The sequence below is a fragment of the Nansenia antarctica genome (assembly GCF_963989245.1).
Source record: "Nansenia antarctica genome assembly, chromosome: 19".
Classification (NCBI taxonomy): Eukaryota; Metazoa; Chordata; class Actinopteri; order Argentiniformes; family Microstomatidae; genus Nansenia; species Nansenia antarctica.
Genome location: NC_137692.1, coordinates 24,630,184 through 24,642,547, shown reverse-complemented (window position 1 = coordinate 24,642,547; position 12,364 = coordinate 24,630,184). Strand labels below are relative to the sequence as shown.

The 12,364-nt window shown below is 42.4% G+C and overlaps 1 protein-coding gene across 1 annotated transcript; it reads left to right on the top strand.

The window, feature by feature from the left end:
- Positions 1 to 1,700: 1,700 nt before the first annotated feature.
- On the top strand, positions 1,701 to 11,979 carry LOC308174029 (POU class 2 homeobox associating-factor 2-like; the record flags this gene model as incomplete). The annotated part of the gene is made up of 5 exons (XM_080549082.1): positions 1,701 to 1,710; positions 3,503 to 3,603; positions 9,078 to 9,117; positions 10,007 to 10,317; positions 11,545 to 11,979. The coding sequence occupies 5 exons, from the start codon at positions 1,701 to 1,703 to the stop codon at positions 11,977 to 11,979; spliced, it is 897 nt and encodes a 298-aa protein (XP_080405208.1).
- Positions 11,980 to 12,364: the final 385 nt, after the last annotated feature.

Genomic DNA, 12,364 nt, shown 5'->3' with positions numbered 1-12,364 from the left:
TATACACACACACACACACACACACACACACTCACACACACACACACACACACACACACACACACACACACATACCCCCACACACACACACACACACACACACACACACACACACACACACACACACACACACACACACACACACAGAGGGAACAGCACCTCTAGTTGGGTATTACTGAGGTGAGGTGACAGACAGGAAGACATGAGTCAGCAAACCAGAGCTCATGTCCCCAATGAAACAACCCTACCAAGCCATTGATCTGTTCCTGTTGAATCAGGTGTGGTGTGCTGAGTTAGAGCAGAAATGTGCTCCCCTCAGATCACTGTACAAAAACATGATCCTGCTCACAGCCCGTTTGGAGAGGTGAGAATTCTAAATGATTGGGCTCACCTGAGATTAACCTTTTCTTTTTTCTTTTTTGCAAGGGTATCGACCTCCCTTGCTTTTACAACTATCGGATGGAGGGATGAGGATGGAGGGATGAGGATGGAGGGATGAGGATGGAGGGATGAGGATGGAGGGATGAGGATGGAGGGATGAGGATGGAGGGATGAGGATGGAGGGATGAGGATGGAGGGATGAGGATGGAGGGATGAGGTCCCAATATATCTTCTTAACTGGCAGCAAGATGCCACAAGCTTCTCCCCTAAAATGATAGTAAGTAAGTAAGTAACGTTTATTTATATAGCACAAAATGTACAACGACAAGAGCCGCCCAAAGTATACTGTACCTAACAGATAGAGAGAAAAACAAGATAAAAGAGATAACAAACAGATTAAAGAAAACTGATCAAATAGAAAAATACACTAAAAACAAGGTGCAGTATAAATAAAAGTGCAAAGAGTGCAGTGTCGGGAAGGCAGGCTCACCTCAGGTCAAAGGCCAGGGAGAAAAGATGTGATTTGACTAGTTTTTTAAAAGCCTCAATGCTCTCGGCGGCTCTGATGTGGAGGATTCTGTCGTGCAAATATTGTTTCGAAAATAAAAAGGTGTGCAAAAAAAAAAAAACCTGTGGCACTAAATTGGTAAATGCAACATGTCTCTCTGATGTGTTTCATGTTTATCCTCTTCAACAAAAGATGTATCCCCTGGCTGCCCTATGTGATACCAAGATAAACAAGGAAATTAGTAAAAAAAAATGTTTAGCATGTATATTGACAGCATTAAATCACTCTATACCTGTGTAATAACATTGCACTTACAACCCAATGGCATATTGTCTACGACTACACATAATAGATATACAATAAGAACAACATGGCACCAAAACATAGCTAAAGTCCAAATAAGGAGTTATGATGATATCCTGTTTATTTGGAAAAGTCGAACACAAGCCCATCAGTGCCTCTTGGGTGTCAATGCAATAGACGCTAATCTAGACTGAGGATGCAAATCGTAGAGAAACGTCGCTACTAATCATTTGCATTTAACCAAATGGATAAAGGTCATTTCGTTTCAAAAGCTGGCTGCTCCATGACAAGTCTGAGGTGTGTTTCCATCGTAGCTTCCTAGGGGGAAAAGGCTTGTGACTTATGGTGTGTTAAGCGCAGGTCCATAGACACTCCAGCAGAATGGTATGCTGTTGATGCTTTTGAGCACAGGTGCATAGAGACCTCTGTCTGTGGGATACAGGACTCTACAATATATATTTTTTAATTGTTTTTTTATTTCATTGAGACTCACTGAGACTGCATCGTCATGGAAACTGGTAAGAAAGGCAACCCATAATACTGTTTCATAATATTGACATATAATATTGACAGATAGAGGATAATAATGGTGATATTATTTCTATAGCACATCAACGTTCTGTTTACACCATCAAAGGGGGTCCCATGATTGGTCAGATTAGACATAATACAGATGTTCTCATCCAGAAGTTGAAATGTGTTCCATCTGCATTGTGACTCACAATTGAGACTGTGTTGGAATGTAGCATCATGTGTCACACCTGACCCAGGTTGGATCTCATAGAACGCGGCGTGCTCACAACATGGACAGACCCTAACATTCTAAGAAAACGTTGACATGTATCATCATTGATTAAAATAAATAAATAAATGAAAGAGAAAGTAATATTTATCAAATCGTGAGTGATGGAGGTTAGGACAAAAACAACATTTATGGAAATCTAAAAATTTGGTTTAGAGGAAAATAATTTTTGTTTTATCAATTCTAAATGAGGTACTGTGCTGTAGCATCCTTTAGTGGAAATAGGTTGTGAGTACTCCATTTGGATGGCATTGCACATGGAAATGTATGTACACACATTAACAAACACACACACACACACCCACACACACACACACACACAACATTCAACTCTTTCCCCAAAAAAATCCCCCCAAAACTGAAACATCAAGAAATAATATCACATTGTATCTGTTTCAGATTTTCAAAAGCATTTGGCCATGTCATCATCGCCATGGTTTCAGCGAAAGAGCGACTTATCTAAAACTCCATTCACAAAGTTCAGATCTTTTACATATTGTAATGTTTTTGCATACAATTTCCTTTCCAATATTAAAGTGCAAATACTGTCTGTTACAACTCGATAGATTTATGCTTCTGAGGAATATGCTCAGTATTAGTCGACCAGTTGAGACTGAGAACAGTGTTTTTACTGTGGACACTTATGAAGAATAAAAAACAAGGATGTTTTGGAAATCGATCTTTTGTATTTTAGTGCAAGGTAATGGTGTTTGTGCTTTAATTGCTTTTTTTTTAACAACCAGTTTGTATTGACCAAAACCAATGGCAATGTCCATGCCATTTACACATGTACCTTCCAAGGCTATTCAGCTATGCACAGAACTGTCAAATAGAATTGAATACACATTTGTGGTATGGATTGAGAATTCCAGCAGTATTGAGATGGAATTCCTGGATATAACCTCCTGGTTTAAACACACCATGGTGATAGATTGAATCTCTTGATATACTAGAGATTTATTAAATTCATCCATACTAATAAACTGGACCCCTTACCATTATTTTTCTCTCTAAAACAAACTATCAGAATCTGAATCTTTTTTCAGGGAGTTACACTTCATCCCAAGTGAGATGGGAGTTATCTCAATACAGATGCTTTTATTTTTTACCTGCAGGCTCTTTGTGAGCTTAGAATTCTAAGGTTCTATCTCCGTCTAGGGCAGTTCAGAGATATTGAGCGTCAAAGTTTTTACATTCCATTATGTTTTGTGAGATGGAACCTTTGTATTTGATTAATTACTAACTCAAAAATGTCAACATTTTAAAAAATAACACCACACAGGCATTAATAAACACCTAATGGATCAGATTATGTAAAAAAACTCAATTTTGAGATAAAAATGGAGATAGAACCTTATAATTCTAACGTCACGTCTTCATAAGCTGTCCTATTCAGATGTGCAAGCAATCAAGTGTAAAAAGAGAGTACAACTCTAAAGATAACATCTCGCCTCATTGCGTTTATGTGAACTGTCTATTGAGAGTGACTCTCTCTCTCTTTCTTGCAGAGTATTCTAAGAGAGTGTACCAGGGGGTGAGGGTCAAACACACAGTCAAAGACCTGCTGGCGGAGAAACGGTCACGCCAGTCACCTGGAGCCAGATATAGCGTGAGTAACGTACTCTCAATGAATCTACATCCATTCAGCTTCTTTATTCTCTCGCTTCATTGCTTGCTTTTTTCTTTCTTTTACTGTCATCCTCTCTCTCTCTCTCTCTCTCTCTCTCTCTCTCTCTCTCTCTCTCTCTCTCTCTCTCTCTCTCTCTCTCTCTCTCTCTCTCTCTCTCTCATAATGTAATCATGTAGTCGAAGCTGGCTGTTATGGAGACAATAATGATGAAGTCCTTTTCAATCTTCATATCAACCTTATTTACATTTTGGCTTATTTTTTTATACTACCGACCCCATGACTAATGGTCCCCTTTTTCCACATCCCCATTCTTCCTTCTTGTAAAGTATATTTCTTCTCTCCACTCCTCCTCAGCCATGGAGTGAATGTAAAGCCCATCAGTAAACACTAGAACATGGGTTAGGAGATAAACACAAAGCCAACAAAACCCACAAAAACCTCCACCGTGAGGAGAGGTAGAGCAACAAAGCTAAGCAATAGCGATGGTCTTGAACTTTAGTGAGTCCTGAGAGGAGTGGATAGAAAAGCCTTTTGGTGTTCAGGTCGGCTATGCAAAGTCAGGTCCCCGCACACCTGCCGACCCACATTGTCCTGCATGCAGGCCGCAGACAAGGCAGCCATTGTTGTCTCAGGCATAGAGAAAGTCAGGCTCAGAGGCATCTCCCTGTCTGTGCAAACAGCATTACGCTTTTCATCCCCCAAGCTGCTGTCTGTCAGTGGCTCTCTTCACTAAACCAAATTAGTTTTTCGGTTAATCTTCAGCCATGTCCACTCCGCTAGACGACCAACGACTCACATGATATGAAAGACAGTGAGGCAAGACGCAAACAGGTGTCGTCAGGTGATACAATGTAAGTCAATAGAAAATGCTTTCACACTAATGCTTCTTTCTCTACATTGCTGAGCTACTGTCGGTTACTGCCACTTTAGAAAGCACCATATCCACCCACAAATAACAACTGAATTAATGTTCCATCTCTATACACAGTATATCATTGGTGAAGAAGCAACAACCTTGATGGATGAAACGTCTTATAATGGAGTCTCGATTTGTCGCAAAAAGGATGTTTATGACAAGCGATTGATCCGAACTATTTAGTATTTTCATGCATAATAATGAAGGGGATTTAAGTGCTTGGGTCAGAAGGGTAAATGAGTCCAAAGCACCAGAAGGTTCTAGAGTGTTGGGTCCATAAGTTTCTAGAGTGCTGGGTCCAGAGGGTTCTGGAGTGCTGGGTCCAGATGGTTCTAGAGTGTTGGGTCCAGAAGGTTCTAGAGTGCTGGGTCCAGAGGGTTCTAGAGTGCTGGGTCCAGATGGTTCTAGAGTGCTGGGTCCAGAAGGTTCTAGAGTGTTGGGTCCAGAAGGTTCTAGAGTGCTGGGTCCAGACTAGGGTTCTGGAGTGCTGGGTCCAGAGGGTTCTGGAGTGCTGGGTCCATAAGGTTCTAGAGTGCTGGGTCCATAAAGTTCTAGAGTGCTGGGTCCAGAGGGTTCTGGAGTGCTGGGTCCAGAGGGTTCTAGAGTGCTGGGTCCAGAGGGTTCTGGAGTGCTGGGTCCAGATGGTTCTAGAGTGTTGGGTCCAGAAGGTTCTAGCATCTAATGGAATAGGAACGGTATCAAGCTGATTCCATCCCATGCATAGTGACTGTCCTCCGATTTCTACCGTCACCAGCCTCCACTGAGCAGAATGTCCACCTGTTGTTCACGGCGCTTTTGGAGTCTAACTACTGTTGGTTTGTGATGTCAACGTCCTCAACAACATCAACACCTACTTTCAGTAATTGATGTATCGTGAGCTTTGAATTCTAAGGTTCTATCTCCGTTTAGAATGATAAGGTTCTATCTCCGTTTAGAATGATAAGGTTCTATCTCCGTTTAGAATGATAAGGTTCTATCTCCGTTTAGAATGATAAGGTTCTATCTCCGTTTAGGGCAGTTCAGAGATATTGAGCGTCAAAGTTTTTACATTACATTATGTTTTGTGAGATGGAACCTTTGTATTTTATGAATTACTAACTTATTATTAGTAATTATTATTATTAACGTATCATTTTATGGATGGCTGTACTGTAAACAATTTTGGGTTAATAATAACACAATGAATAACCCAACGCTGGTTAAATATTGAAAAGAGCACACATTGGTTGAACCTACCGTACCCAGTGTGTGTAACAACACATAACCATGACATTACAGTGAAATCTGTGTGTTTCAAAACTAAAAACATATGCGTTTTCTCCTGTATGAATCTGTCCCTATTGTCCTGCCTGTTGTCCTTTAGACAGGAGAGGTGTGTGCCTGCCTGAGGTCATATGAGAGCCACGCTGAACCCCAGACACATGAAGCTATTGATGGTTAATGGGCCATAAGAACACACTCTATCTAAAGACTGCTCCCTCTCCCTCTCCCTCTCCCTCTCCCTCTCCCTCTCCCTCTCGCTCGCATGTTTGAGGAGTTTGTAGTCTTTTATCCCCAGAGAGAAAGGCCATTGATAGGCCTAGGTAGGCAAACTGTGGGGACAGAGAGAAGCACTCTCTTCAAGTTGCAACACGGAGCGGTTTTAGAAAATACAGTTGTCATTGTCAACCGGCCTGCTGCCCTCGAAGAACGGAGGCTACAGAAAAGAGCATAGAAATGAAATAGAATAGAATTATATTTCTACGACAAAGACGACCTTACGTAATCTCCACTGGAGAAAAACGTTGAGTTTTATAAACTAGAGCGTTGAGAGGATTTAACATGAGGGAAGAATCTATATTCTGGTTGGCTTGAGTCTCTGCTAGACTATAACTAGTATAGTCACAGACAGACAGTGGGATGTTTTTACCATTGAGAGTTTATCACCATACAGATAAACACGATGCACAATCTTGCGCTGCTTCGTTTTTTTATTAAGAATGTCAAACAGTCTTTTGACAGCATGGTTGTGTTAAAGACCTGAAGGAAGCGGATATTGGCTGGTAGTTGTTAGCCTGATGAACAACGCCTATGAGACCAAAACTTTGTATCTAAGAATGAATGAATGGTCTTTATTGTCATTGATATAGTACAGGTACCATACAACGAAATTTGGGAGGGGGGGCTCCCCTGGTGCTAGGAACAAAATACTAAAAACAAGAAGTGAAAAAGAGCTGGTTTACATAAATAAAGGCTATACTATACAAATAAAACACTGTGCTGTACTCTATGCTATGCTATACCTATTCTAACATTTCCTATCTCTGAACCTTATGTACCCGAGGGTTGTCATATTGCACATAGTATTATTGCACATTCATTTAAAGTGTCGCAGTTTGCAGGTTTGAAATGTTCACAGTTGTGTTTCAGTATTGCACTTGATTACAATCTAGTAGCTGCCATCAAATTGTCTAGATTGTCCAGGGCCTAGAACCTAGGTCTTTACTGTGTTCAGGGCCTGAATGGCCCTGGGGTAGAAGCTGAGCTTCAGTCTGTTTGACACAGAGCAATGCATACGTGATCTCCAAGCAGAGAAAAATACATTTATTGTATTTCCTTTATCTTTTTTACGTAAGTTTGTTCGTTTATTTCTGGTGATCAAAACCTTTATGAAGTCTTTAGCCTCTCCAAGGTCGGTCGTGTCCCTCAGGTGCAGAGCTGCTCAGAGCTTAGTAACACGCTGATTTCCATACACTACCTTCAGAGGGGCACTGAGGCGTGTACCTCGGGCACACAGGGAAGTCTTGGCACTGGCAAATTACATTCAAATACAGCCCTCAAAATTTGCTTGCCTCCCGACCAACACAGCCCTAATATCAACCCTTTCATGTTGGCTGTCTGCGAACAATAGGGAGTTTGTCCTCTCCTACCTTCACCGTGTCTCTCTCTCTCTTTTTACCTCCTTTTTTCAAAAATAATAAATAAAATGGGTACAATACATGTACAGTATATATGCTTACAACCGTACTACATTATACATGGGCACAGTTTTATAAAATAGACATGTGGCACATGTGGAGTACAGTGAGATTTCATGTTCATTTCATACGTTATATTATGACCACGTTACATTGTGAGCTTAGAATGATAAGGTTCTATCTCCGTTTAGGGCAGTTCAGAGATATTGAGAGTCAACGTTTTTTCATTCCATTATGTTTTGTGAGATGGAACCTTTGTATTTTATTAATTACTAACTCAAAAATGTCAACATTTTAAAAATAACACCACACAGGCATTAATAAACACCTAATGGATCAGATTATGTAAAAGAACTCAATTTTGACAAAAAATAACACAACACCTACTACAGTTTGAGTATCCTTCAATCATCTCCACTTTTACATTATAGCCGTATAACAATGTATCACTCTCATCGTAAGTATATCCTCTGATAATAACAATTGCCACCGGCAGTCACGTTGCTGGAGAATGACAACAAAAGTAGTGTTGTTGTTATTTTTTTAGGCAAATGTTCAGATAATTTACAATAGGGTGTTAGGGGGTGATGAGGTCTGAGGACCGTTGTTAATCTGACTTTATCTCAACGTACTGTAGATGTACAATATATATTGTTTATTTTGCTTGCTATATATACCAGAGTCCAACATGTTATGTTGTCATAGTGTCATGGAGGCAGACATGGGGGGTGGCTGTGGCGCAGGAGGTAAAGCCGCCATCTGATGATCGCAAGGTTGGCAGATCGGTGGTTCGAGCCCCGGCTGGCCACATGACGAAGTGTCCTTGGGCAAGACACTGAACCCCAAATTGCTCCCAGTGAGCGGGCCTGCCGGCGCCTTGCATGGTAGCTTCCCGCCATTGGTGTGTGAATGTATGTGTGAATGGGTGAATGAGAGGCCGTTGTAAAGCGCTTTGGATAAAGGCGCTATATGGTCTCATCTGCCAACCAACTTGTCATCCCTTCTGCCCGCCTGACTACTATGGGGTCTAGAGCCTTCAGCCGCTCTGCTCCCCGCCTCTGGAACTCTCTGCCACCTAACACTCTGGAACTCTCTGTCTGTCTCCTAACACTCTGGAACTCTCTGCCACCTAACACTCTGGAACTCTCTGTCTGTCTGTCTCCTAACACTCTGGAACTCTCTGCCACCTAACACTCTGGAACTCTCTGTCTGTCTCCTAACACTCTGGAACTCTCTGCCACCTAACACTCTGGAACTCTCTGCCACCTAACACTCTGGAACTCTCTGCCACCTAACATACGCAATATTGACACACTCACCACTTTCAAATCCTGTCTTAAAACACACCTTTTCACAATGGCTTACTTGGTTTGATTTCATGTATTTTGTTTGTTGTTATATCTGATTTAGCTGTTTTTATCTCATTTTGCTTTGTTGATTTTAATGTTTTGATATGTGGTTTTAAACTGTCTTGAAAGGTGCCCATAAATAAAATGTATTATTATTATTATTATTATTATTATTATTATTATAAGTGCAGTCCATTTACCATTAATTTGGATCTGTTCTTTCACCTCCAGGGAGGAGCGGCCTCTCAACCCTCGTTTGTCCAGATGTCAGGTGAGACAAGACCACCTTCACTGCTCTGGTGAAATGAAGTATATCCTCGTACACACGCCTTTGATGATGACACAAACTGTGATTGATGATTCCTTCCAACAGGCTAAATTCTCAAGAGATAATTGTCTCTGTGTGTTTACAACATCCTGAGGGTACTCCAGGTTTAACATAATCAATCTCTCTCATAGGTATCATGTCATGTATCCCTGACACCCCTTGTAAGGGGAGGTAGAAATGGGAGGACAGGCTCATTGTAATGCCTGGTATGGAATGAGGAATGGTATTGTTGGGGATATAATTGATTCTTAATAGATTTAGTAGAACTTACAAAGCACAAAGAGCTTAGATCAATTGTCTCCAAAGAGGCCTTTTATTAAGCCAAGTTACATGAGCGCAGAGAGAAACGAGCAGACCAATAAGCAAGAAGCAAGCAGGAAGCCTCCAACGATGGGTGGGACTCATTTATAGACCTGTCCTTGGTCATGAGGTCACCATTCTTGGGAACCAATCATATTATACAAATCTGTGATTACACAAGTCATGGGCCCTGTCCACAGTCAGAATTATTCACTGCGCCACAGATCTTGGCCCATCCCTTCCAGGAAGGAAATGGGCCTTCCTTGAGTGCTAGATTCGCCAAACTGCAGAGAGACTTACATTTCTCAGTATACCATGATATAAAACCACTACAATATCAAACACACATGTTGTTGGAGGCTGGTCGAGGGAGAAATCAGAGGAGATGTGTTATTTGATTCAATTCCTCATTCCACTCAATGCATCACAATGAGCCTGTCCTCCGATTTCCACCTCCACCAGCCTCTCCTCCTACTGAGAGAGATAATATTGAATATGTGACATATTATATTCTCCCCCCCCCCCCACACAGGCTCTCACATGGGTATCCCTGGGTATTACGGCATGCGACGACCCTTCATGTCGGACTCCGACTTCTGCTCCTCCGCCAAGCAGTTCCCCGGCGACGTCTACTCCTCGTCAGCCCTGGGGGGCAAGCCCATGACCTACGACCCCTCCTCCATGTCGGGGTACCCCTCCCTCATCGACAGCTACTACCCTGAGACGTTCGGAGACTATCGCAGCGCCGCGGCCTTCACCAATGGTGGCAGTGCCATCTTCCCCTCCTCTGCCCTCTCCTCCCTGCTGCCCCCCTTCACTGGAGACTCCTCCCACTTCCTCCTGGTAAGTCATCGTGACGTTAGAATTATAAGGTTCTATCTCCATTTTTGGTCGAAATTGAGTTTTTTTACATAATCTGATCCATTAGGTGTTTATTAATGCCTGTGTGCTGTTATTTTTAAAATGTTGACATTTTTGAGTTAGTAATTAATAAAATACAAAGGTTCCATCTCACAAAACATAATGGAATGTAAAAACTTTGACGCTCAATATCTCTGAACTGCCCTAAACGGAGATAGAACCGTATAATTCTAAACGGAGATAGAACCTTATCATTCTAAACGGAGATAGAACCTTATCATTCTAAACGGAGATAGAACCTTATCATTCGAAGCTCACGACATTCCATCAACTAGGATAGAAGGAGAGTGGTCGGTGGTGCTTGACAGTTGTTCTAATACCTGTTTTATAACATGGTCATTACTACGCTTATTAACCAAATAGAATTGAAATTGCACACTTGCACAAATGGTATACAAAGTTTGTAAACTTTGAGTAGTGACATCTACATCACTTCCAAGGTATAGAATATGATTACTGTATTGTATTTCTCTCTTTATCTTAGACGTATTGCCTTGTTTACACTTATGCCACTTATTGTCTATTGTTGTTTCTTTATTCTTACATTTGCACTGTTGAGAGGAAGCTAGCAAAGTAAACATTTCAACATTGGACAATTTACAATTGTATCTTGAACATATGACCAATAAACTTTGAAGTGACTTGACTTGACTTGAAGACTTTGTTGTAAAAAGGTAATAGGTATGAACGCTTTGTTGTAAAAAGGCCATAGGTATGAACGCTTTGTTGTAAAAAGGTCATAGATATGAACACGTTGTTGTAAAGAGGTCATAGATATGAACCCTTTGTTGTAAAGAGGTCATAGATATGAACGCTTTGTTGTAAAAAGGTCATAGGTATATGAACGCTTTGTTGTAAAGAGGTCATAGGTATGAACACGTTGTTGTAAAGAGGTCATAGATATGAACACTTTGTTGTAAAGAGGTCATAGATATGAACACGTTGTTGTAAAGAGGTCATAGATATGAACGCTTTGTTGTAAAGAGGTCATAGATATGAAGCGACATTTTCACCACAATGGTGCCAGCAACAGTCGTTTCCCTCTGATCCCTAAGACTCTCTCCTCTCCTCTCTTCCCTCTCTCCTCTCCTCTCTTCCCTCTCTCCTCTCCTCTCTTCCCTCTCTCCTCTCCTCTCTTCCTCCCTCCAGAGAGATTCGTGGGAGCAGCAGCCCGTGGCAGACGCTGTATCCCAGGCGGAGGGGTTGTGTCCTGACGGCCTGACCTCCGTGGGAGTCCCGGCGCCCGCCTCCCTGCCCAGCCCTGACCCCCCTGGCAGCCCCTCCCAGTCCCTGTACCACTCCCCCAGCCGAGGGTCTGCCATGCCCCCCCCCTCCGCCACCCAGCCCTACACCCTACACGCCCTGGAGGACACCCACTACCACCACCACACGCCCTACCCTGCCCCCTCCACGTTCCCCTGCCCCTCCTATATGACTCTGTCCAGTGACCTGGCCTCCAAGATGGTCCCTCTAGCGACGGAGGAGTCTGACAACTCTCTTCCGCCCCACAATGACGCCCATTCCTGGGGCAAGGAGGATGGAGGCAGCTCCTGGTCCCCCTATGAGCTCCGCAGGTCCTATTGACCAGTTGCATACTGACTCTGGGGGGTGTCTAACGTAGAGTGACACATGGGGGGTACTAACATTGATGTTTCGGTTCTTAAGGGGGCGGGGGCTGGCTGTGATTGTTCTCTGGGTGTCTGAGCCCCCCTGTAATTTGAACCCTGCTATTGACTGACATGTGGAGAGAGGCTGGCTGTCGTTGAATGAACCCTGAACGAAACGAGTATGTTCCAATGGGGGGGGGGGGGGGGAGGGAGGGGTTGATACAGAGATAATTATAGAAATATTAAAGGTGTTTAAACGTGTTATTTGTTTCAGGAGAAGCTGGTGGATGGAGTGGTGCATGGAGTGGAATGATGAATGGTGTTTGAACTTGTGGAGATCTAAGAGGATTGGACAAGCTGTA